Source organism: Centrocercus urophasianus, unplaced genomic scaffold, assembly GCF_019232065.1.
Source record: "Centrocercus urophasianus isolate 14NV4802_14NV808 unplaced genomic scaffold, USGS_Curo_1.0 seq_73, whole genome shotgun sequence".
NCBI classification, from domain to species: Eukaryota; Metazoa; Chordata; class Aves; order Galliformes; family Phasianidae; genus Centrocercus; species Centrocercus urophasianus.
This window is the reverse complement of record NW_024885344.1, coordinates 9,170,353-9,197,595: the sequence shown is the minus strand read 5'-3', so window position 1 is coordinate 9,197,595 and position 27,243 is coordinate 9,170,353. Positions and strand designations below refer to the sequence as shown.

Here is a 27,243-nt window from a genome sequence, read left to right as displayed (position 1 = left end):
TAGAGATGGTAAGCTCTTTCTACATGGTAGGAGAGGCAGCCTGGTGTCTGTGTTGGTGATATACAAAGTTCTTTTGACCATGTTGAGGAACACAGTGAGTTACAATGGAGCTTGTGTCTCCAAATGCTGCCCTTACCCCATCTGTCTGTTACCAAAGAAAACTGTTTTGCATACTTCCCTGTATCTTCTTTTTGTGTGTGTTTGTTCCAGTGAAGTGCCTCACTGAGCACTGCTTTTAACCAAACACAACACAGAGAGACATGAGGAAGATCTTCACCTGAAGGGAATGTTCATACGTTGACCTTGTTTGAACTTTTTTGAAATGCTTTAGGGCTGGTTTATGGTCAGTAAACCAGATTCTAATTTCACAGAATCACAGAATGGCCTGAGTTGGAAGGGACCTCAAGGATCATGAAGCTCCAACCCCCTGCCACATGCAGGGCCACCAACCTCCCCATTTAATACCAGACCAGGCTGCCCAGGGCCCCATCCAACCTGGCCTTGAACACCTCCAGGGACGGGGCATCCACAGCCTCTCTGGGCAGCCTGTTCCAGCACCTCACCACTCTCTCTGTAAAGAACTTCCCCCTGACATCCAACTAAACTGATGTTTAGTTTAACTGTAAATCATTTGCAAATATTCTGTGCCTGGTAATGCTATGGTTCAGTAGAGGTGATCGTGTTGACTAAATTGGCCATGTGATAAGAAAAGGTGAGGGGTTTAATGCTTAATCAGCTGGATGACGCCCGGTCTTTTTTATGTTCAAGGTGAAAGAAATATGGACAGTCAGAAAGTACATTTGCTCCCTGTGGAATTCATTTTTCTTTTTGAAAGGTCTCCTTTTCACAGATTAATTAACTGTGTAGATGCTAAAGATCCTATTCGTACCATAAATTGCCCACATTTAGCTGTAGCTCAGCATGTTCATTTTATATCTTAGTTCAAAGCCTAGAATGAAAATGCACCAACTTACCTGCATACTTCTTTCTTTGTGAGTTGCGAACTTGGAGCTAGAAAGCAATGGTTAAAAATTGGAATTTGAGCTTAGGCAGTCAGTGGAAGTGGATAAAAATGATTACAGCTGGTGAAAGACCCTTACCCTTTTAGTGGCTGAAATTCCTTCTGCTGTAATCCCTGTACTGTTCTCTTCCTTTGGAGATTGCAGCTACTTATGCTGAATAGCGAAATAGTGGATGTCTTTACAAAACAAAACAAAACCTAGTGCAAATGCATCCTTCTTGTTGTTTTCCCAGGTTTTAAGTCACTCAGTGCAGTCTCTGAAAGCTTAGTGAATCCTTTTCATGAAATGCTGATGGTTGGCAGAATAAATTTGTCTCAGGTTCCTCCTTACTCCTGAGCAGCATGAAAGTGAATGATACATGTTGATGGCTATATTTTTGAACGTAAGAAGCAGGCGTACCTGCTAAGCATGCTTGACTCTAAGTAGGAACAAACAGGCCAAACCAGTATGTTGTTTACTGAATCATGTCCAGTATTAGTTTAAAAAATAAAAGAAAGATTTAGTTGTTCAATTGTTACATGTGTCACTACACTAAAGCTACTTAAAAAGCATGCATCATCTATGCCGATATCTTGTTGCCCACCTGAAAACAATGACCTGACTGCTAAAGTTAATCCTAGTTCTACTAAATCATCACACTGAGTGATCAGCCATAGCCCTCAGCATGGTGACTGTAATTCTGAAGATGCCCTGGAGTTCTCAGAGATAAATGGTGTCACACAGTACTGCGTGCTGGGGGATATTGCTGGGCTGATGATTTCAGATAACTGAAGTCTTCTTTTCGTCCTCAGACAAACAGATGCAATTGCAGACTGGCTGACTGCTGTGAAATTCCAGGGATATTAATTGAGAGTTGTGTTTTCAAATGAAATGGAAAAACTATATTTTAGGTTGCATTAAAATAAAAGCATCAATATTTTAACAGGAATTTATTCATGTTTTAAGCTTAAAAACAAACTACAAACACATCGTTGTAGGCATTTAGGATCTTGACCAGATAGTGGGTCTATTTTAAACACTCGAAATCTATGTTGACAGCATAATTTCTGAATTTTTATTTTATTCAAAAATAATTACCTGCTCTGTATAGCAGGCAATGCAATTTTGAAAGGATTAAGACTATTTATAGCTTATTTATTCAAAATGGTAATCTTCCCTTTCAGTGTTTTTATTCATGTATTTACTTTTCATCTCAGAAGCAAATCATAAGCCTTCAGAAGTTTTGCAGATTTGTCCTTTGAGAAAATATGTTTGACCTATTTGTGGTTGTTTTATGACAGGTATTGTTTGCTTAGAAGACAATTGTGGAGGTAAAAGAAACCTGGAAGGGTCCTTATCCCTCCCTCTTCATTCAAAAAAAAAAACAGAAGAATGTTACTGTGTTTCATTTACCTGGTATCTTTGTTATTAGACAAATGGTCATTGAAAATAAACCACTTCCACAGAGCATGGTGGATAAGATTAAATATGTATATAAATATATATATTTTCTCAGAGTATTTTCACACTGTAGGCTGTAAATTAGAGAAACCAGAACTACCTGAATAGTTGTTCCATTTAAGCTGCTCTTGCTTATTTTGAGAAATCTTTAGCAGCATTGTGCTGAAAAGGCATCCTGTAAAAAGATTGGCCTTGTGTGCAATGAGAACAAAATATCTCAGCTGCAGGGCTTCTCCAAAACTTTTTGATACAATCTCACTACTCCAATACTTGTGAAACTGAGAAGTAGTAACTGGAAGTTGTGATAAGTCTGCCTGTCTCCTATGGAAATGACTTCCTCCTTCAGCCAAACAAGCAGAGTAAGATAAAGCATATTTGCAGTGTGTATTTGCAGTAGAGATGTGTTATTTTACAGATAAACTGTCAGGGATCAGCTGTCTTTATAATAAAAGACTTTTTAAAGTAAAGTCATCTGGTGGTCCTCAGATGTAGGTTACACGAGAACTCTGTTTTTGATGTCAGTTGGCGTTTTCCTGTAGAAACAATAGGCAAAACTCAGTAGGCAAATCACTCTTTAAGTGCTGACTAATAATACATTATTTGGTAGATACAATAGCAAGCTTTCCATTCATCCAGACAGACTTTAATGACCACTTACGAGTCCACTTTCTGGAGTATGTGTTGGTATGTGTTAGACAGGCAGCAGTGGGAAAGGGGAAGCATTCTGATCTTTTGCTGAGCATTGGCATCTTCTTACATGTCTGTAGATCAGAGCAAATCGGTATGAGAGGATGCATCATAAGGTAGGAGTAAAGCTCTCACTTTTCAGTTGTTTTATGAATATGCTGTTTTTTCAAAAGTACAAAAGGTTTCTGTGAACAAAACCTCTCCCTCTTATTTTGGTCTTGAGAGCTACAAAAGGAAGTGAAACATGGGAGCCCTTCAGCATTAGGCTGTACAGCTTGCTTTCGTGTGTATATTGAGGATGTGCACAGGAAGCAAGCTTGATATAGAAAGAGCTGTGTTTAGAGCCAAGCAGAAGAAGTGAATCCATATTTTCTTAAATGCTCTTAGGTATCTTCTCCGGTAAGTTAATATACTACTGTGATTATGTTAAAAAATGTTTCACAATAATATGAGTATAGTATAGGTGCCATTGTTTTCCATGGAGCTTCTTTTCTTAAGGCAGATATTTAACACAGTGAATATTTAAGTGAAAAGTAGTTGTGGATTTGTCTATTATGGAATGTTAAGGGGCAAAAAGGAAAAAAAAAATTGTTTAAACTATTCTATTCTGCCAGCAATGCTATTCAGAATTAAAATGTCTTTTTAATTCCTGAGTGTAGTTTGTTAGAGTTGAGTATCTATATATAGTTATGCATAAGGAAAGCAGAAGTATTGCTCAGTGCGATTAATTAGAGATTTGAGGGCAGGGCAGAAATTATTCAGTTCTGTAGCCAGGATTTTCTGAACAAATTTAATAGTTAAATAGCCTGGTTTTCTGAGGAAATGAGTTCGAGTTCTTCTGAAAACCAGTTCACTAATTTACAAGGCTAAATACTGCATTGGTACTTTCTAACTTTAGGCATACAAACCAACAGATTCAGATGCATAATTTGAAAGATTAGCACCAGTAAGTATGTTCCTAAGTATTGTGGCTATTTCTGGAAATCTGACAAATAGACAGTGTCTATTTAAAATAAAATAAAAATTATTGCTTGCCCATTAATGGAGTGTTAAATTTGCCAGTAAGAGTAAAACCTAAATAGGGTAAATGGCATCTGCAGACTGCTGAGGTTTGTAGTCTGGTGGAAATGTGATTTCTGGAATGCAGTAATTAGATGGGGTAGTCAATACTTGTTAATGAAGCCTGTGCTTGTGATCCATCTTTAAAGGGAGAGAAAAGCAATACTGCCCTTCCTGTGGAGCCCTTATTGACCTGCAGCAGCAGCTGCTGTCCGCTCATGCAGCTCTCCCACAGAATGAGTAGCACGCTTCCCTTAAGAATAAATAGTCTGTCTTCCAAAAGTGATGGAAATGTTTCAAGAAAACAGAATGAAATGCTGCTCATAGAGGATAAATGAAATATGGGGTGTTTGGCAGACATATTGTAGACACTCTTCTCTGTGTGTTTTAAAAAATAGCTTCTGAAAGACAGTCTGGTGCTGCTTAATTCCGCTCACTGTATGGGATGCCTACGCAATAGCCAGTCATGTTACTGAACCTGAATGAGCATTTTGTCCACTCTTTTATTTGTGCTTTTCCCATGAACTGTTTTTCGGAATTTTTTATTTTTTTTTTCCCTGGGATGCCAACTTGTAGGAGGTGATCCGAATAGCGGGCTTATGGCAGCAACCTCTTCTTTATTGTAGCTGTCAAAGCAAGTTTGCCGGGATCAAAGATAGTGGAATGGTTTCCCCTAGAACTGAGTCTTTGCATAGTGTTTCTTTGATGGCTATTCTAAATCTGGCTTAAGATGTGGAATATGTCACTGAGGTCTTTGTCATCCCATTTATTTCTGCAGCTACAGGGGAAAGTACCAAGGCTTGGGAGCTGTTTGTTTTCCCATGATAGAGGAAAGCTCTTTTTTATTTTGGAGTAAAATAAATTAAATTGTTAACTTTTGGAAATTCCTTTATAAAACATTGTAATCAGTTTTATTCAGGATTACTGCCCCGCCACGAGCACGAAAGCTAGTCAAAGCAACAAATTCTGTTTCTTCAATTTATCATGCTTGTTATGCTTAATAGCATGATTTGGTAGCGTTCAAGACTGTTCTTAGAAACTTGTATAGCAGCCTATAAATATCAGTAGCTTGTTACACAGTTCAGTGCTCCCAGAGCATTTACATCTAAAGGAAGATGTCCCTTGCCTTTGCTGATCCTTGGGCTCACGTTTTTCTCAATGCCTCTTCCAAGCTCACCATTGATATAGATGGATTCAGTTTTTGTTATCCTTTAACAAAGCTTCAGATATTTAAAGTATTTTCTTTCTTAATTAATGCTGAGAACAACAACTGTTATTTTAATGAAACAAAGACTCCTTGAGAGTGAGTTTTGTCAGGACTGACCCAACTTCGTATTTGCAAGACATCATGGCGACAGACAGCTGATGCTAATGCTGATCTTTAGACTGTCAGCTTAATCTTACAGGCATTTAAGATTTCTTTGTATTTGTGTTTACAAGATACCAACATAAGCTTTAGCTGGTTGAGCTGCTAGCATGTTGAAATAAGTTCCAGGCTATTTATCAAATGCTTTGTTTGTGGTTGGTTTGTGTTCTGATGTTTGCAGACCTTTACTTCTTCTGTCCAAAAGTTAGTTAAGTGAGATACTTACTGATCTTTATGTAGAGGCAACTCCCAATAAGCCTTGTGCGCTCGTAGGTAACGTTAATGAATTCGGCTAGGTTGGAACCATAGGAGAGGCAGTGTCTTTTGCACTGATATATGAGTGGGAGAGAAGAAGAAGTAGGAAGCCAAGCTTTTGAGTCTGTCGAATCACTGGGAGAGTCTAAACCAAAGTTGAAAGCTGCAGTTTAGACTTATTTTTTCCCTTCTGTCTGGTAAATCTTCTTGCAGCACTAAACTTGAACTACAGCTGAGGCTTTATTGGTTAAATGTAATGTCAAAGTGCAAGTTTATACGATTAAGGAATGAGCTATATTGAGTCTGTTTGTACTGTTTGACAGATGAAAGGCCTTATTTAAATTTAGATGCTTCCTCTGTGTTGCCTTTATGGAACCATAAAGTTCTTCTTAGATGGGGCTCTGTGTGCTTTGAAGTAAAGAAGGAAGAAAGCAATGCTTTAAACAAGGCATTTGTGGTGTTGTAGAAATTCTGGGAACACAGTGGAAAGAACTGATGTTCTGAGTAGAAAATACAATTTTCAAGGGAAAATATTTGCTTAGAAGAAAGTACATTAAAATTAAGTTGCTGATTTCAGTTCTGTAAGTTTCACAGAAGCCAGGCGTAGGGGGAGGAGAAGGAGTTCAGTTTTGTCTTTGCAAATTCAAAGAACAAAGCATAGTTGGCTTACATACTTATCATTGTTTCTAGATGAAGTGTTGTCTGTCACCCATTTAAAAGAAAAAAACAGAAAAAAAACAACAAAAATGCACATATAAACCAGTGACACACACATAGAAAACCTCTGTTTCCCCAAGACCAAAACCGTATCACCTAAACTTCATCTAAAACTAGTCACTTGTTTTGTAAGCTTTATCAGGTAGGGATTTCTGAATCCTTTGTAAGAAGCACCTATTACGTATGTATGAATATTGAGAGAGAAGAAGCTTGTAAATTGGGGCTCCTGCATTGCACTGGAGATGATAGTGCTATTTGCAATTTGCAAAGCAAAACCTTCACAAGAGGTCTAGCTGTTGCTATTGCCATATTTCTTCCACCTTTTCTTCCATGTGTCCAAATCACTGTCTTGTGGAGTTCGAGTCTCATGCTTCAAGCATGTTTACATACAATGCTGAGTAAAGGCATGTCCTGAAAAGTGTTGTTTTCAGACTTACAGCTCAGTGCCTTTCTATTTCTATACTTGGCCTCAGCTCTTAAAAAGCTTTTCCCCACACTACTGAAGAGTGCATGAATGCAGCCTTCCTGCTTGTTCTTCAGTGCTGCTGACAGACCTCTTCTCCCAGAGAAGGAATGGTGGCATCTTCTCCAGAAAGGCTGATCTAGTGAGGTGGTTCTGCCAAGAGCTTTGGGCCTAAAATATTAATTCTCAAAGTCCAAAGGCATGAAAAATGTAAATTCTTGTATAGCTTCTATTCAGAACAGAACAGAATGGCTTTTTTCTTTTTTTATTTTTTTATTTAGTGATCTGCTTCAGGGCTTGCCAGCCATTGCTTTCTGCAAGGTGCTGGCTGGCTTAAAACTTCATGTTCTCTCCTGGCTTCCTTGGATTTTTGGAAGTCCTTTTATCTAAGAGGACTTCTATCTGCACTGAAGTCCCAGTGCTGTATTCTTCGATCCACTGCTATGTTATATGTTATATTTTTTTGTTGTTGGCTTTAGGATCCTGACATTGTCTTGAGATAGTTCCTGTAGTTCAAACTGCACCAAAACAGTGAGATTTATGGAGAAGAAAGACTGTAATACACAACACTCCAACTGCAATGCAAAATACTTCTGATGAAATGCAGTCTTTATGTAGTGGATTGGTTGTCCTAGGTATCACAGGGAACAGCTTGTTCCTTTATGCAACTTAACGTGTTTTAAAAACGAAAACAAAACCCAAGAAAAAGTAAATGTTCCTCTCAGTAATAGTTTGTCTCCCTCTAATAGTCAAAATGAAACTGGTGATCCAATAGCAGCGCATGCAATTGGGCTTATTTTTAAAACTTTCTTCTTGAATGTATTCCAAAGAAGTATTCTTATCTTCATACCTTGGGGAGGCACAGCCAGCATGTAACAGACACCGCTAAACTTGATAAACCTTCTTTGAACTTTTACTCATCTTTACACTTAAACTTTAAATATTATATCATTGGTGTAAATACACATGTACCAAAAGACAGGATTGACTTTTGTTAAGGAGGGTTGTTTTTTTTGTTTTTTTTTTTTTTAAAATATTTATGTTACTAACTTGTACAATGTGAAAGTGTATATATTTAATATTAAAGGTTTGTTTAAAATGCTCTTGAATGTAGTCAAACTATACTTAGGACAAGCCTCTCTGATTGCTTGTTTGGTCTTTAGTATCTTCTCTCTTTGGTGTCCCTTGATACAATTCTTGAGGCCCAAGTAGGATTTTGAGGTTCCTGTTTTATGGCCATGTTGGTTCTGTAAGTAGAAAGTACATGGCTGACCAGCATCTTCTTCAACAGGAAGTGTATTTTGATTTGTCTGACTGTTACCGAAAGAGACAAGGATGCTGATTACTTGAAAAGAGCAGTGAAATATAATAATCATGATTTCATAGGGTCATAGAATGTCTTGGGTTGGAAGTGACCCTAAAGCCCACCCAGCCCCAGCCTCCTGCCATAGGCAGGGCTGCCAGCCAGCAGCTCAGGCTGCCAAGGGCCCCATCCAACCTGGACTTGAATGCCTCCAGGGATGGGGTACCCACAGTTTTAATTGCTTCTGCTGTCATAATGGTTTAATGCTTTAATGAATGGTTGAGTAGCAGTAGAATTCTGTCCTTTTTGGTGATAAATTTGTGTGATTCCATTTTTTTAAATCATGCTTGTTATGTAGATTTTTCATTCTTCATAACAATACTTGTTGTAGCTTTTGTTGAAACAATCACCTTTGATGTGGAGTAGCTTCCCCCCACCTCCCGCATACATTGTGTACTGATCACCCTTGTAACTAAACAGGTACAAAATTACATCTTGTCAGTTCCCTCAAATCTGGTAAACTTTAGACCATTTGTTTGCTTCTGATTAAATAGAATGGGCTGCAGAACTTCTGGCTGTAATAAATATTTCCTTGTTGTTTGAGTGGTTAAAGTAAGTGACAGGTGACTCTGAGGGTGTTAAAGGATGTGACACAATGTTTGTGGATCTAACTTCTCTTCCTGCATCTGTCTTGGCTACTTTTTTTTTTCCAGCTGAATCTGTATGTGACGTATTCAAAAACAAAGTGCAGATGTTTTATAATGAATACTTTTGCCTTTGGTTTGCACACCTTTATATCCTTCCTTCATCTGTTTGTGAGGTTCCCAGTAAGCTCCCGGAAATATCACAAAAATGACATGTTCATCCTTTACATCACTTCTGATATCAATGTCATGTTTTACAAACTAATTTTTAATTAAAAAACAGAACAAAATCCTCCCAAACCAGAAAAAAGTTACAAGCACACTGTAGAAGAACAGTTGCTTTCACTTGGGTTCTTTTTGACCAGATTTAGCCCTTTTCAGTCCTTGAAAATATACTCATCACCAGTGCTTCTCAAAAAATATTGAGATAGCAACTGCTGAGAGCCTTATGCACGAATAATCTTAAAATACTGAGAAGTTTTGCATAGGCTCTCCTCCCAGGAGCGTCATGTGCTGCCCAGTAAAAATAGATCTGTAGTGATATAGTAGCAGTTTAGAAGTAGTCTCCTTTGAGTGGGATGTGCAGAACTGAATTCAGACCAGCACATGGGGGACTGGCAACTCTTTAAGTAGGATGTGAGCAGGAAAAAAAGGAACTTTGGTAGCATTTTTGGAATAGTTGTTTTGATGCTGAACCTGGGAAATGGCAAGATGAATCTTAATCAAATTCCTAGGAATCCTGGTAATTCACTGCTTCATGGAATTTTTCCTTACAAGGTCTGTGTTTGAACTCCCTGGTTGTATTTTTCTAATACACTTTTAGAACAGCTAACTCTTTAAACTTGGCGTAGAGAGACAGCTGCAGCCTTAAAATGATCCTTGGCACTTTACTGCTTTCCCCAGCTGGCAAGTTTTCCTGTTGTTTTCCTTTTCCCTTTTGTGTAAGTTGGTTGATGATATTTGTTTGTTCTGTAATGGGGAAACAGTTTCCTCCATCTGATATTAGAACAAAGTCTGATTTTCATTTTGATTTCTGGATGACTCCTTATAAATACCATGTGTGCCATCCAGAACTGTGTGCTCATTTTTCTCAGTCTGTATTCCTTGCTTTAAAATGTCTGCACAACCAATAGTAATTAATGACTGTTTCCTCTTTGTCCCTTCGTAGCCAGTGGCATTATTAATTCTGCAGTTACCCACATCTGTAGAGAGAAAGAAGGAATAAATTGAGGGCAGAAAAATTCTTTGTAGAGCTGAAGAACTAGAACTTAGATCTCTAAAAGTATTTCAGCTGCTTACCATCAGGCTTTTCTGTTTTGTCGTGGAATTTTGTCATTTTAAATTCTCCATGCAGGTTATAACATAGTAATTGTCTCATTAATTCTTATTTGGATAGCAGTGTTTCCCACTATTTTTTGTTTTGTTTTGTTTTGGTTTTTTTTCGTGGATAACTCTGCTTTCTTGAAAGCAAATGCAAATTCTTTTGAAGTTGTTTGTGCTCTTAAAAATGAGGAGGACAGAGTGATGTAGTGAACTTCTTTGAAAAGAATTATCATGTCCTGTCTCAGAGAATGTGAAGCCACTTGCCTGAATTGAAGGATTTATTAAAATAACTTTTACTTCTTCTCTGTGTTATGGTCTCTATCTTTTCTGATCTCCTGCTTAAGCTTAATGTCTATTGCCCCAGATTAGTCACAGAAGTTATTTCTCCCTACCCCAAATAAACTATTTAGAAATATTTAGAGATAAGCAAAAATTCCAGGAAATTTGCTCATGACTTCAGCTAAGATCCAAGGTTGGGGTGCACATCATCCATGGAAAATGCCCTCAAACTTATTTTCTATGAATAATGATAAATTGATATTATTTAGGCTTTCCTGCTTCCTCTGTTCCCCACCCCTTCCACCACTGAATAGAAGCCAAAGACCCCAGACAAAATGTCAGTTTGACATTTAGTGAGTGAGTCTTTTTTCTTTTTTTTTCTTCTTACAAATAATTGTTCAATGCCTTTGTATCCAAAAAATGTAAAAATCCTTGTCCTTCTGTGAGGTTACTGAATTCTAAAACTCCTCAAAGGATTCTCTGAGGAAAAAAAAAAACAACAACAAAAAAAAACCACCAAAACAATTTTGCAAAATTTTTCTTGTCTTTTTTCTTGTTTGTTTTCTTTCTGTCGTATATATAAGCAGTTTAGAAATGTTTAAAACACTTGAAACTCATCAGATGAAGAAAAATAACGAGTAACTGTTACAGTTGGTGTTATTGTGATACTTCAAATTATGGTCAGAATAAAACAGTTTGCTCAGTGTTTAATTGTCACATTCAAGCTTGTAGAAGGAGCCACTTGATCCTGCTGTGCTTACGTTTCTTGGAATCTTCTCTTTGTGCAGGGAGGTTGTGGTAAGACAGGGGATTATTTTGGATTCCAAAGCAATTTTAGTTACTGGAACACACTGTTCAATTGGTAGGCCAGTCAATTTACATGTATTGCCTGGAAGACAGGAAAAGAACAATTCCTTGTTCTTGGGTTAATTCTAGAATTGACACTGCTTCAAATTTATAATGGTTAATTACCCGGACAGTGGGAAGGAGGGTATCCTCAGCAAATTTGCAGATGGTGCTGAATGGAGGCAGAGGATTTGGTATGGGTAGGGTCTGCTATTCAAAAGGACCTTGCCAAGTTCGGTAAGTGGATTGACCGAAAACTCCTCCAGTTCATCATGAGCAAATCAGAATGTTACTATCTGAGCTAGAGCATCTCTGGGCAGTAGTACAAGCTGTTGTCTGGGGAACAGTACTGCAGAAAATGATATGGGGAGCTGGTGAATAAGTTGTATGTGATAGAGTGACCTCATGGTGAAGCGGAACCAACTGCAGCTGGTGAAGGAAAGTGATTCTTTCACTGACAGTTCTGAAGATGGAAAATTGTCAAACCACGTGTCAAGATGTACAGAAAAGATGAATTAAATCCCTGGAAAATGCAAAGCTGACCCTTTTTAAAAAAAAATATTTTTGAAGGCATGAAGGAACATGGTGCTCTTGTAGGCTGCAGTAGTTCTTACATATGCATCTGATTTCACTGTCATGTTAAGGATGTCCTAAGACATAAAAAGACTAGGAAGCAATAAGAGTAGGAAAAATAAGTTGCAGCATTTGCACTCTAATATAGTGAGCCATCATTATGGGTGTACATGGCTTGGGAAGAGGCAGGGCATTCGTTCCGAATTTTGCGCTGAAGGGACAAAGACTCAAATGAAGTTGTGTTTCTTTCTCTCATTCTGTCCTTCTTTGTTTCTTTCTTGTATTGATCATCAAAATACTTTGATATTTAAAGACATAAAAAAAATACCTGCCAATATTTTTTCAATAGTGATATTGATAACATGAATGATTTCTGGAGTTATTTTCAGTTTTCTTGGCCCTTGCTACATGAAAAGGTTGTCTTGTCTGCTACAATTGATTCATATAATTTAGCATTTTAATTCAGGAGGATGCAAAGAAAATGTACAAGTGTAAGGGCAGCCAGATGGTGGCAACCAGGTATGACTTGAACATGATAAATAGTAACTGTGTAGAGCCTGGCTTGCTTACAAGCTTAAAAATAAATGAACACAGTCACCTCACCACCCCAAATAAAAGCAATATGAGAGGATTGAGTGTACCCTCAGTAAGTTTGCACATGACTCTAAATTGGGAGGAAGCATTCATCTGCTTGAGGGTAGGAGGCCCTACAGACGGATCGGGATAGGCTAGACTGATGGGTGAGGCCAGTTGTTTGAGGTTCAGCAAGACCAAATGCCAGATCATGCACTCTGGCCACAACACCCCATGCAACTCAAGGCTTGAGGCAGAGTGGCTGGAAAGGTACATGGTGGAAAAGGATCTGGGGGTTTTAGTTGGTAGTCAGCTGAACATGAGCGAGCAGTGTGCCCAGGAGGCCAAGAAGGCCAATGGCATCATGATTTGTATCAGAAATACGGTAGCCAGCAGGAGCAGGGGATGGTCATCCCCCATATTCGGTACTGGTGAGGCTGCACCTTGAGTGTGCCTTTTTTGGGCCATTCACAACAGGAAATACATTGAGGCCTTTGAGTGTGTCCAGAGAAGGCCAACAAAGCTGTGAAGGATCTGGAACAAATCTTATTTGGAATGGCTGAAGGATCTGGGATTGTTTAGTCTGGAGGAGTCTCAGGGAGACCTAATCACTACTGTCTACATCTGAAAGGAGGCTGTGGTAAGGTGGAAGTTGGCCTCTTTATCTAGTTAACTAGTAATAGGATGAGAGATAATGGCCTCAAGTTGTGCCAGGGAAAGTCCAGGTTGAATGTTAGGAAACATTAATGTATTGGAACACACTGCCCGGAGGAGTTGGGAAAGTCACTGTCCCTGGAAGTGTTCAAGAACTGCGTGGATGTGGCAATGAGGGGCACAGTTAGTGAGTTAAGGTGGTGGTGGGTTGACAGTTGGACTTCTTGATCTTAGAGATCTCTTCCAACCTTGATGATTCTATGGTTTCTGGACTCATAAGCATGTTTGTGTTTTCTAGTAGCTCCTATTTTCCTTTAGCTTTCTTGTTTGTGAATCTACAAGCCATAAGATGCACTGGGAAAACTGTTACCACATTTTCTCTTTTTTTTTTTTTTTTTTGAGGAGTTTGGTTGTCTTTCTTCTTGTCAGTTCTACTGAAATTGGATGCTGAGTAGATGACTCTAAAATTCTGTAAAGTTGCTGTTTACAGAATACCTGAAGCTTTGTCTCTTAGTTATGAAGTAGTCCTCAAGGCAACAGAATCTAGGAAGAATTATTCATTCATCTTGGTTGCTTATTCAAATAAAAAAAGAGTTTGAGTATAATCAAACCTGGCTATTGTTTTCCCCCTGGAAATGCTGGAAATGGAAGAGAATTTGGTGTTAACTTGGAAAAATTCCTCGGTACAGTCATAATATTTCTGCTTATTTTTATTTAGTGGTTGATAGTCTTCTTAAAATGCAGTTCCTTGGCACACAAGTTTCAATATTCAGCGAAGATGTATGCTGTTGAAGGGGGAAGGGAAAATAATGAGGATGTTTACCACTATGTACTGTACTTATGTAGGCTTCCTGTGTGTCCTAAGAGAGCTTCTCAGATCTTTCTGCTCCCAACTCTAAACAACATAATCCCTCAAATCTCCAGAGACAGATGAGGAAGATAGTATGGCTTCTTGTGGTTTACAGTGTCCTCAGAGTCTAAATACTTATAACGGGAGCCTTTTTTGGCTTTAGCATTTCCTGCGTTCTTGGTGACAACAGAATTGTTGCATTTTCCTTTTTAAAATAAAACACTGAGCAATCTCTCCCTTTAGTTAAGAAGCAGCAGAGATGTTTCTAACTCCAGCTACTGCTTTATAGGAAGATGGCAGACATGTAGAATGCATTTATGTGCAGAGGACAGTGTCTTCCACTGCTTCTAAATTGTATGGAGTCAAATGAAGGATTTACATCCTATTTTAGCATTGCTTTTGGTAAACCCCAAATGTGGATGCCTTTGGTCTGATGACAGAGTGTCTTAAATTTGGATGTGCTGAATATTCTCTGAATTGAGGAGTGAGTGCATTTTGGAGATAATTTGTTTTCCATCACATAGTACTAAATTAAAAATTTAGTTTGGACTGCCCTGTCAGTCCTGCAGTTTCCAGATATGATCTCACAGCTTATTAAAGTCTCTGCTTGTTACAGAATAGATGGACTGATTAATAACTCAATCTGAAACCTGTTACGCTAGAGATTTCTCCATCTTATCGTATTATGGGATAACATTAAAAAAGATGGTGATTGAAGCAATAGAAATGACATAGAAAAATCACTCTCAGGCTGTAGCCTTAATTATTGTTTGTTATTTAAAATTGCATTAAGCCTTTTATAAAATAATGAATGTTAAAATAAATGGCAGTATAATGTGTGATGTAATGCCATTGTATTCTAGGTAACTGTGGTTCAGATGAATACATGCTCTTTGTAGACTGTTGGATGCAGTCATTCATTTGCTGATAGTAATCGCTCCTAATAGTGCTGAAATCAGATGTAGTCTTGCAAAATGTAAAGCAAAATTTTTTTATGGTGATCTCATTCATTTTTATTCAGAGACCATTTCTTTCTGTAATCTGAAATTGCAGGAAGAAATAGAATGTAAGAATTCATTGTCTGCTATTAAAGTGACAGGAGGTTGCTAGAAATAACACGATCAAAAAGTGGTTACGATTTAGCTGCACTATAAAGGCGGTGGCTCTTCCCCATGAAGTGGCCCCAGGGCATGCAACCATTGCTCAGCAACAACCAAACTGTCAGTGTGCCCTTAGTGCTGTGTCTACTGAAACCAGGGCATGGCAGTGCTGTGCAGTGCTGACTCAAGCACTGGCAAATAACTGCTGGCAAATAACTGTATGCGTTATGATACGCTGGCTGAAAACAGTGCGCTGAACAGTAAAGAATATGCAGCCATGCTTTCCGTTTTGATAAAGGAGTTTGAGAATAAGTTTCAAGAGTGCCAAAAAAGCCCATCACTTTATGTTTGCAACACCATTATCAGTTGTAAATACATTGCATGCAAATTTTCAAATGGAATATATGGAGTTGCAGTTGAACTCAAAAATCTGATCAAGTCTCTCTACTAAACTTTTATAAGACCTCTTACCAGAGGAAAAATATCCTGTGCTTCACAACCACATCTTACTGATGTCATATCTGTCAGTATGCTCATTTGTGAACAGTTTTCAAGGATGAAGTATAGGAAGAATAAAATTTCAACAAAAGCCTTAGTTGAACGCCTTGAGAACTGAGAACTCACTGAGAATGGCAACCACTGCTGTAGAATCAGATTGATTTGGTAGTTTCACAAGAACAAGGTTAAATATCCCACTAGTTCAATGTTTTTGTTTTTTTCTTTTTTTGAATGTTTTAAGAAAATATTACAATTTAAAATGTTTTTTTAGTTACGTATTAAGGATACCGTATATTTTACAAAGACTGCTCTGAAAGTAATGCCTCCTGTTTTATTATGTTGGCCCATGATGTTAGAGGCAGTCGTTGCTGGAATGGCAGTAGAGGCTGAACCTTCCCACCAATATTCCATTACGTGTTGCCATGTGACAGATGGCAGCAGAGGGGCAGTCTGACAAGACAATGTCTGACATCCACAATCTCCCTGGGCAACCTGTTCCAGTGCGTCACCACCCTCTTTGTGAAAAACTTCCTCCTAATATCTAACCTAAACCTCTCCTGTCTCAGTTTAAAACCATTCCCCCTTGTCCTATCACTATCCATCCATGTAAACAGCCATTCCCCCTCTTGCTTATATGCTCAGGTATAAATCTCAGCCCAGGTAGTACTAGGGGAAAATGTTTGATTTGTTATTAGCATCAGATGGCTTTCTTAGTGAAGGTCCGTTAAGCAAATTCCCTGTCTGGTAGTGTTATGCTATTCTTCCTCTTCTGTTAGACTGATGTAGGTGTAGTACATGCATGTGATAATGTCGTGTTGTCATAACGTATTCCCAGGATGAAGTAGGCACACCAACTGTGCTTCATGGCAGAGCACTGGCCTGCATAGTCTCCTAGGTTTTCATGCATTCATGTATTTCTATAGCTGTCTCTCTTGCTGATCATTAAATGACAATTTTCTGAAATCTAAATTTTCACACTTGATTGAGCAGTGGTGCATTAGACACATGCCTAGCATTTTGTTTGAGCTGATAGTGCTTCTTGGTTTCAAAAATCTATTTGAGGTAGTGGCACTCCAGTGGATGTTACTGGTGTCCTTGTACTTCAGTCTTTCCTGAAATGCACTTCTTTGTGAGGCCCCTTAGTGTGTTTGGAGCAATTCCTTTTGCCTTCATAAGCATTTAACTATTTGGTTTTGTGCTTTGCCACGCGATCGTATCTAATTGTTGTGATTGTGAAGCCCTATGTAGTTTCTCAAAAAATAAAGTTTTAGTTTTGCATCTACTTCATTTTTATATCTTTTTTATGATTTAAAATGTATCCCATTATGAGAGCTGAGAAACTTTCATGTGGAACCTGTGATTTGCTTGGTTATTCTCCACTTCCCAGAAGCTGGAAATTCTAATATGTTGAGAAATGATGATACTACTATTTTTCAAATAATTCTTTACTACAGTTGAGTTGCACTTATGAAAAGATTCATCCATTGCAACTTCAAAAGAAGAAGATCATCTGAAAGAGGCAGTTAGCTGCACACAGTAGCTTAGATGACATTGCTTATACTTCATTTCTTTTGAAATCTGTTGAAATAGACTTTTCTTGCTGTATGTAATGTACCTGAAAGGCACTGTTGAGTATTTAATGGACCTGTAAAGAAAGCGTATGTAACAGATGGTGTGACAGGTGAGTATATGGCTGTCTAAGAGCACTTTGTAAAGAGAATTGCTGGCATCATCTGTCTAATTCTATAGGATTTTTTGTAACAGTTCATACTGTGGCACAATGGAAAATGTCGAGTCTTCTATTCTGCTTGCAAATTGTCTAGTACAACTTTGGTAATGTAATAGTCAACACAGAAAAGAGCCAGAAGGTTTTGGCCGTCTCTGCTTATGTATTTCTGTGTTGAATTTTGCATGGCTTGAACATGTAAGCAGCAGAGAGCTTGGGCTTTCTGCTGAAGCTAGCTCAGTACAAATGTAACACAGATAAAAGCCCAAAATAAAAAGCACTAAATGCAAACGTTAAGATTGTGGTGCTTGAGTTTTCTGGTATTGAAAGATATTAAATTCAAGGCATTTTAACACTATGAAAAGAGTAGTGAGACTATAAGTGGGAGCAACTTGCAGAAACTTTTCTATTTATTCAGGTATTTCCAGTTCTTCACAAACTAAAACATAGAATTCCTTTTCACAATGCGTGAGTCATTCTTCATTGCCAGTGTTGCCTATCATTTTCCTAACAAATGAGGGCTCTTAAAAGCAACTCAAGATGTAATTAGATTGCAGCTTGTATAAAGTGGTGTAAAACACAGCTATAGGATTGCCCTTATTGGTGACACTAAGTAAATTTTGACCTGTAAGAATATTATTTATTTTTAAAGAAACATTTGCACTGACTTAAGTGCCCACTCCACAGTCTGCTGTTAGTATGTGTTGAAATATTTCTTGTTGCGTATTTCCTGAAACAGTGAGTTATGAAATTCAGAACTTCTCTTTCTTTATATAATGAGTCAATAATGCTTGTTTTATGAGCAGTTTAAAGACTGCCTCCTAGTCTGGTAGTTATTTGCACAAAAACATTGGAATGTAAGGAGTTCTGCTCACAGTAATTATATACCAATGTAAGGCATGGGTAGCTGTAAGTAGACCTCTCTTTATGCCCGTTTTTCTCCTTTCTTTGTTTTTAATTGTTTTTAATTTTAATTCATTGTTTCTGAAGTTAATTAATTAATTAATTACCTGTGGGAGTCTCTTTGAAATATTTGAAAATAAAGGTATATATTGTTATCTCATCCTGGAAGTAATACGGATATCTCTTAAAGAATTGGTATACAGCAGGAGTCAAATGAAGTCCTTATTAATCTGTGGTTAAGCTTCTCTAAGTAGGAGTGCAATCTGTAATCTAGACCTTTTTTTTTCCTGCTAACATCAACAAGAATGCTTTTTTCTTGCTGTCAGTGAGGAAGGAAAAGTCATTTATCAGTGTCTGAAAGCTTTGAAAACTAGGGCAGTGGCACTGAATTGAACTCTCATTGCATGGATGAGCAGCAATGGAAGCAGAGCATGAGTGCACTGATCAAAGGCAGATGTCACAGCAGTGAGAAGTAGAATCTTGTGACCTTCCTCTCAGCACACGATGGGTTTCTGTTTAAATGTGAGCCTGTTTTCTGACACTTTTATGGTTTCCCTTTCCTATTTTTCTGTTGCATGTAGCTTGAGAATAGTTGTTAAGACTATGGACAGGAGTGGGAAGTGCATGCTCCTACAGCCCACCCACAACGTTAGGTAGCAGTGAGTCACCAAATAGGCACATAGGCATACCAGTAGATATATTTTGCTACCAAGAGAAGAGCCTATGTTCTATCAATTTAAAATGTAAAAACTCTTTATCCAGTCTGTATATAGGCAGACTAGATGAAGAGTATTCTACTGTAGAGCTTATACACAAGTATCTATACATATTTGTATATAAATACATGCGTTGCATTTACACTGTGTTGTATTGTTTGTACAACAAAGGGACATAGAAATGCTGTCAGATATTCATCCCTGTCTGTACTGCACGGTCTTTTGACTCATAAGCTCATCAGTGTTTATAGCAAAGAGAGTAAAAACTTTGAACTAAAAAGTTTTGTTTTCAAAAACGTTTCTAGTGAGCGAGGTCAGTTTTAGTTCTGCCCTATATGTGTCCCTATCAGTCACTTTATTTCTCAGAATGTATAGGTGGTTTGAGTTTTGGAGTCTTTCTTTATAAATACATCTCGATGGATGATTTTTCTTTCCAGATCTTTACGTGTACTAAGCAATTTTGCAGTTAACGGCGAATGATAAAAATTCTAGATCTTTCAAGAAGTTTCAGTGTCAATATCCTTTATCCCCCACATTTTAGCAAAAGGATAAAATCCTTGAAAGCTATGGCTTTATGTCTGTAGTAGTGTGTATTAATAGTAAAAATACAAACCTCTGTGATATCCTTGCTGCGAGATAATACTGTACAATAGGAGTCTATAGTAATCCTATAATAACCTGAAATGGGGGTGACTTATGTTTTCTTGCTGTATGCATCTAATGCTTTGTATCTCTTAAGGGATCACCCAAAAACCCAGTGGTGATCAGACTTCCAGTATTCATCAGGCTTGTCTATGTATTCTCTGCCAAAACCTGCACTTATTTTGCAGCTGTGAGTTTGCTGCTCATTCTTTTGGCAAGGCACAGGCAGCATGGGGAGCTTTGAGTCATTTGCGTGCATGTGTAATAAAATCAGATAAATATTTGGGGTATCTCCAGTGTAAGACATGGCTGCTGCCAGCCTAAGAGGTATTGTGGGACTGTTTAAAAATAGCTAACTCATTTGTGTAAAGTGGTATGGGATGTAGGTGGAATGGTTCGCATTCACCGGGTGGCTGTGACAGCTAGCAGTAAATCCTGCACTGCTGCTTTTCCTTCTGCTGGCAGAGGAGCCAGTACCTGTGGGCAGGGATGGGGCCTATTCCACTCCTGCCTGATCACATGCCACCAGAGAAGCTTCAGGTGAGGTGAAAGGAAGATGTTTTGTAAAACTAATCTGCTGCTTAGCCAGAGACCTGTTGCGGATTGCTCAGGGAAGTATTTATGTTGGATCAAATGCAGGTGTTTCTACATTTTAGAGGGCTGTGTCAGAGCTGTGCCTGATGAGTTTGGAGAGGGATTTAAATTGAATCAATGTGTATTATATGAGTCGGTCTGCTAAATTCATTTTAAGATTGTTTTCTGAGTTCTTTGCCACTAATAGGTTAGCCACCTGTAATGGGCTAAAGTACAATATACTGAAATAAAATTTAGTGCAGCTCAACCACCACCACTCCAGCTGTACCTTAGATTACCTCTATGGAGTTCTGGAATTATAACAGTATTTTTTCTTCCCAAGTTTTTAAAGAATGAGAATGTATTTTGTTGGGGCTTTTCCAAGATGCAGTAGCCCAGCAGTCCTCCATTTTTAATCAGAGCCTCTCAGAAAGTCTTCAGTAAACCCTGAGGAGAGAGGAAAGCCCCGTGGCCATAGTTCCCACCCATGCACTACTTGGATCTTTCAGTGGGATCTTAGCTGGTAAATAAAGAGCATGGGACAGAGTTCCTAGGGTCAGTCAGTCCCTTAGAGCTGCTTTTACTCCTGTATTGTTCAGAACTCTGTCCAAAGAGCTGCCTGTGATCTCTCTTGGAGCCCTGTATGTCTGAGCTTTGGCTGGCTCAGTTGTCAGACGCTGAATGTGTCAAACCAGAAGGCTGCTCCTTTTCCATGGAAACGCTCTGTGCAATTGCAGAAATAATCAGGCGGTTGCTGTGCCCTGTTGTTGGACATTTCCATACTCTGACTCGAATTGTTCCACCTTGATAAAATAAGTTTTCAGCAAAAATCCAGCTCTTGTCATGTTTCTGTTGGTGTCACTGTTTATTCTGCTGTTGCAATACGGTGTTGGCATTCCATTTCTCTCTGTCCATGCACATCTTGCAAAAAAAAGCTGCAGTCCTCTTGCTTCTGGGTTCCACTAATATAAGCTGTCCATGATCTGTATGTGCTAGACCTGAGCTGCTTACTGTACCCCCTGCAGGAAGGCTGTGCAGTCTTCTTTAAAAATTCTTCAGTACTTTCTACTGTTGATATGAAGTAATTCAGGTTTTTTTTGTTTGATTTTTTTTGTTTTTTTTGTTTTTTTGTTTTTTTTTTTTTTACAAAACAAACTTTATTAATGTAACTGTTTCTTTGTGCTCAGCAATTTTCATGAAAAAGGAATTCTGATCGTGGGTCTTTGAAGTGGTGGTATTTTTTGGAGTTATGTTTTACTTAATCTGCTTTCCACAATACTTTAATTAATTGTGTTTTGGCTAACTCTGTAGCTATGATTTGTGGTGGATTTTAAAGAAAAAAAAACCAGCATCCTTACTTACAGGCATGATTAACTTGGAGAAACAACTGATACAGCTCAATAGGAAAGTTGCTATAAAGTACTTGGAAACTTAAGGAATTGCAAGTTATGGAATAAATGTTTCAGTTTATTCGGCCTGTGCTCCTCTAAGGTCTTTCTGAGACTTTGAAGTCTTGACATTACTCCCTCTGTAAGGAATTTAATTTCATAACTTGGAAGTTGTTCTGGAAGGGAGCCTGTGAAAGAAGGATTGCTTTCACACTTGTACACCAAATGCTTGTGGGTCACTAAGACAGCCTATCATGAGCTCTGACTGTGTTCCTTTGCTGTCCTTCAATAATTGCTGCCAGAAATAAACATCTACATAAACAGTTGTAACCTTTAAAGAATGATTTGCTTCAGAGGCTGGAGGCAGTCTGCATCACTGAACTCCTGAGAAGGAGATAGCTTGTCTTCCTCTTGTGAATCCTGCTTTTATAAGCAGTAAAGAGTTTGAAAGGAAAAGATTTATTACTCAGAGCGCTAACATCACTTAAACAGTAGCCTTAAGAAAAAATGGAGAAACATTCACTTCCTTTTCTCCCACATCCAACTTGCACATCTCTGACCCTGTGGGGCACAGTGTGGGAGAAGAAGAAACTCAGTAGTCTTGCTGCTCGTGTGGCTTTGAGGAACTGAGTGCTGGCTGAAAACAATTGGGGCTGAAAACATTTGGGAAGTAAGAGGAGCGCAGCCCATCCAAATGCCAGGTCTCCATTTGCTTTATATCTGTGGAAGTGCTGCTGATAAAGTACTTGCTCCCAGCAGGACTTATTTCATTGCTGTTTTGCTGCTGCAGTGTCCAGTGTTTTGCAACTTGGGAAAATGGCCAATTGAGATAGGACTGGAAGACCATCTCTGTAGTACAAGGGGATTTAAAAGGACTGGTCTGGAAGCCTTACCCCTTCTATGGTGATCTCAAAAAATGTTGAATCTTGGAAGTTTTTATATTGTAGATAAATAAGAGGAAAATTTGTTATAACTGCCTGCAGAATATTTGTTATACTCTTAAAAATTTAGACATCCTGTTTCCCTTAAATTGAACTTCCTCAATACCAGATGCTGTCAACATAAAATAAATACATACACGTTATGTTGAAGCTATTGCTCATATTGATAATTTACTTGGCTGACTTAATTATATGTTTTGCTAGAGAAATTACTCTCCTTTTGAAACAGGTGTGAGATTTTAAATTATCCTTATGGTTTTTAAAGTCATAGGTCACGTTCTGGTATAAATAATTTTTTTTTCCTTCTTTTTACTCCAACAGCACAAATGTTCATGAGTTGTACATTTGTGTTCCCCTGACTAGAGTTTTAATTACAAGAATAAGCTCATCTTGAGGAGTTAAAAATGATTTCTTTTTGGAAACAAGTGGCACTGTAATAGAGCAGGTTAGTGTTCTATTGAAGTGGTTTATCTCTGGCATTAACTTACAGTTGATACGACTGCAAGAATTATAGGGAGATTTCAGTACATCTCTGAGAGTAGGTATGAGAAATGCACTAAAGTTCAAAATCGCATGCGTGTTAGGCCTGCCATTGGTTACCTGAATGCAATGGTTGGCTTTGTTAATAAAGCTTTTAAATCTTGCGCAGTGGATGGAGACTACTTCTGTTTATATTTTTCTCAGAGTAATAGTATGCATTATTCTAAACTCAGGTAGTTAGTCTTAGATTAATAGGTTTTTGGCCGTCATAAAAAAAAATAATCAAATAATACGTGCTTCTAAAATCCAGTTCAGGTCTCCATAAAATAGCAAAGCTTATGTCTATCAGATAGCAACTGAGACTGGGAAAAGTTGAAGTACATGGTGCCATCATTATGAAAGAGCTCTCTTTTTGGGATTCCCTTCATGGGGAATCTTCATTCCTTTCCCTTCCCTTCCCTGATTCCCTGATTCCCCGGAATCAATTTAGGACACAGCATGTCAACTTGTTGTTTATTTTTCATTGCTGGATTCTGTCTAAATCAGTTTATCCCTAAATATCTCTGGCTGAAATTGGGCCAAAGAACAAAGGAGATGGCTAAATTGCCTCTCTCTCCTCCATCTCTCCCCATAAGCATTTTGGGTGTGCTGTTTTCCCCTCTTGATTTCAAGCAGTTCAAATGAAATATTTGTCAAATACGTGGAGGGTGCTTTTTAAATGTTGCTCCATGTAACTCACTGCTTTTGCCAAAACTTGTAGTGTATCTCATTACCCCTTTATGTCATGGCCACTGCACATAGTTTGTTAAAGCTGTGTAAAATCAGACTTAAGAACGAAAGGAATCAGGAAAGTTAAATGGATTCTGATTGGTGTTGCCCTTCATTGTCATACAACTTGCGCATGTGGAATTACAGCTTGAGGGTTTTTGTCACTGTCTGGAACAGGTCTTCTGATGTTAAATTATTTTTAGAATTGAAGTTACTTTGTAGGAGGTCTCTTAACAGAGGAAAAAAGACTAAAACTGATCTGGAATTTTGAAGTCAATCTGTTTGCCAGCAATTGTAGTAGCTGCATTTTTTATTTTTATTTTTATTTTTTTTCCCAGAAATGCATTAATACATGAAATTTACAAGTATATAAAAGCTCATTTTTTGAGCTGTGTTCTTTACTTTTAAGAGAGAAAGCAACAAATGTTATCGATGTGTTCCATAATGCTTAAACGCAGAAAAGTTTTTAGTATTAACATTTGGCAAATTAAATAGGAAATCAGCTTCCTTCCTTATATTATTTTACCCTTGTGCTTGTGAATGAGTAAGTTTGGTGCCCGAGGGTGTTTAAGAAACTTTTGGGTATGTAAAAATGGCTGATTTAGAGGCAGAAACTGTGGAGAAGATTTTCTTCCTCATTTGACAATGTGAGACTAAATAATAATGACATACCCAGCCCTGAGTGCGCACTGTCGTGCCAGGAGGAGGAGGGGGCAGTGCTTCTCACTGAGCACTTGGATGAAGATGAACGGTGCGAAGCAGAGTGATCCAATAGCCCTGGGGTGGGAAAATGCAGAGCTGCACTTTCCTCCATGCCTGTCACCAGCGCTCAAGATCCTGTTTTGTGTAAGCAGTGCAGGTCCCTTCCTCAGGTCGCGCCCTGCTCAGTTGCCAAGTGCTTTGTAGTGGGGACAGTCTCACACAGCTCTCGGGGACAGCACCTCACCTACAGACATTGGCAACACTCATCAGAGGGGCTTCCAGTGCTGATGTGCTAGCGATTTAGTAGTGATGTATGAGAAAGACTGAGCTGCACTTGCTGTGAGACAAAAGCTCACTTCCCTGTGCTGTGAGGTTGAGAGAAACTGAAAACTTAAGAGGGGAAGAAAATCACTGACCTCTGCCTGGGGTCACCCGAAGGAACAAGTGAGCTTTTTTGTCATGATGGGTTCCAGCGCAGGGTTTGTCATCCATCTATAAGATCCTTCTATAGGAGCCAGTGCTGCTCTGCAGGACCAGCTACAAGGGGATCAGGGGTGAAGGAGGCAGGAAACTGTTTTCCCTTCCTCAGAAGATCAGTTTGCCGGACCTGATTTAGCATACAGGACTTTGAAATACAGATTTGGCTCAACTTTAAGTAAAGTTACCCACAGATTTCTGACACACTGTTAGTCATACGCATTGCATGGCTTCAAGAGTAAGGGAAACAAAAGTTGAATGCGTCAGCACATTCAGTCCATGAGCTACTGTGTTGTGTACTTCACATCCTGTGGTTAGGACCTTAAATGTACTAGGATGTGGTCCTGTGCAACTCATTGTCTTAGAAAGGCTTAATATATTCTTCCCTGACTCATGTTTTCCAGACAAGACTGTTACTGGTTTCTCTTTAGAACTTACTGCTTCTCATTCCTAGCTGAGGTCTGTGGGAATCTGGCTGTGCTGAGCTATTGCACACCGTGCTGGAGGTGCATAGTGGTGCAGCACCTGGACCAGTGAGAGCTGTGGTTTCAGGTCCAGCTTTGATGCCAAAAATCCAAAAGCTTTTCCAGCCACACCCCCACCAGCAGCCTAACTGTACAGCAGAGAACCAGCAGCTTCTGCCTGCTGAATCAGCAGCAGTAGCAAGAGCAGGTAAGCCTCAAAGGAGGACCAAAAGTAAGGAATTAGTCCATTCCTGGTGAGTAAAACCTGGACTGGGAGAAATTGGGACTGGGATGCTCTTGGAGTGCAATTGCAGGGTCCAGAAGATAGAGAACAGGCAGCACATGTTCCATTAGTACTGAGCTGAAACTCATTCAGGGAAAATAAGCCTTCCTTCAGAAAATAATTTTGCCAGGAGGGAGAAAACTGCTCTCAGCTTATTTCTCTGAACCCTTCTGTGCTTTAAAAACATAAAAAAAATTCTTGCTATCTCTACTTCCATCTTAGCATGTGCGTTACACCCCTTTTCCCCCCTGGAGAGACAGGTAGAAGCAGTGTCAAGGTTAAACCTGGTGGAAAGCTTTGTTAAAGGTGCTCCCAGCCTGCTGGCGAAGGCACGGCACCTGCTAGGCATGCCCAGTGCGCGCCCGCAGCCGGCTCTCCCTTTGGGAAGGATTTGCAAGGCTGAAGCACAAAGAGCGCTTGTTGCCCAGTCTCCGGTAGTCTCCCAGTGCTCCCACTAGCTGGGAAGGACTGGTTACCATGGAGGCTGCCATCTGTTCGCTCCCCGCTGGAATGTGATTATCCATGCTGGGTTGGGAACCGGCACGAGCAAGGGAGCGTGTGCTGGCTGCAATTATCTGCAATGGAGTGTGGTAATGGAAGGCTTGAATGAGCGAGCTGGAGCAGCACATAAAGGGATTTTACCAAAACTGTTAATGTTTTCTAGCCAAGAGGAGTAAACGTGGCTTTCTGTAAGGTCAGTGCTGAATTCGTAACGTGTGCAGGTGATTTTTAATGGGGCGATGTATTTATGATTGAAGCCGGTAGCACCATGGCAATAATGCTTATTGTTAGGAGTGCAGCGGGGAGGAGGAGCAGTTGTGTTTTAAAGATTTCTCTTTTGGTTCAAGCAGTTTAATTTGGGGTCATTAAAGCAGTAAGTCAGAGCAATCACTGGCCACTCTGACACAAATGGAGCAATTCATATCTCTTGTCTTTATGAAATGCTGTTCGCTGCCAAATCTGTTTGATTTATGTGCCTTTTCACATTGATTGCTTTTTGTCTGAGTGATATATGCGTATATATATATATACACACATATATGTGATATGTGCTTTGTTTTTCGTACTGTACTGAATGGTGAGATGGGGGGTAACGTTGAAATAGAGCCATCGATACAATAGATATTTCGGGTGTTTCATTCAGTTTGTACAGAGGAAGCCGGGTAAGGTAAGCAGAATGCAGTATCAGTTCTTTCACTCTTCACTCCCACCCTCTGCCCCTGTTTCCAGCTCACAAACTGACCCAAGATTTTGGAGTAGCTTAATTGTACAGAGACTTTGCACAAGTTTTCAGGATGCCCTGCAGATATTGTGACTGTCTTGTTGGGAGGATGTCATGGAAAGGAAAAAAAAAATTGGAAGTATATGCTTGTAAGGCTTTTGTGTCCTCTAAAAGACATTTTTGCTACCCTTCAGGAGAAGGCATATTAATTTTATTTTTTTTTTTCATAAGAAATGCACAGTAAACGTTTGTTTGCAGTTTAAATCACTGTCATAAGGAGCACTAAAATTCATTCCTTCGAGTCCT

General features: G+C 38.9%; 1 protein-coding gene across 4 annotated transcripts in view; it reads left to right on the top strand.

Annotated features, from left to right (window-relative positions):
• The window catches only part of FGD4 (FYVE, RhoGEF and PH domain containing 4), a 114,298-nt gene that overhangs the window by 15,143 nt on the left and 71,912 nt on the right, over nt 1-27,243 (top strand). Inside the window, exon 1 of one of the 4 annotated variants that reach the window (XM_042837612.1) lies at nt 3,450-3,548. The exons of the other annotated variants lie outside the window; for them this stretch is intronic. Within the exon in view, the coding sequence (XP_042693546.1) occupies nt 3,527-3,548 (22 nt within the window). The 5' untranslated portion in view covers nt 3,450-3,526. Of the gene's footprint in view, nt 1-3,449; nt 3,549-27,243 lie in introns of those variants that run through there. 4 annotated transcript variants of the gene reach the window in all.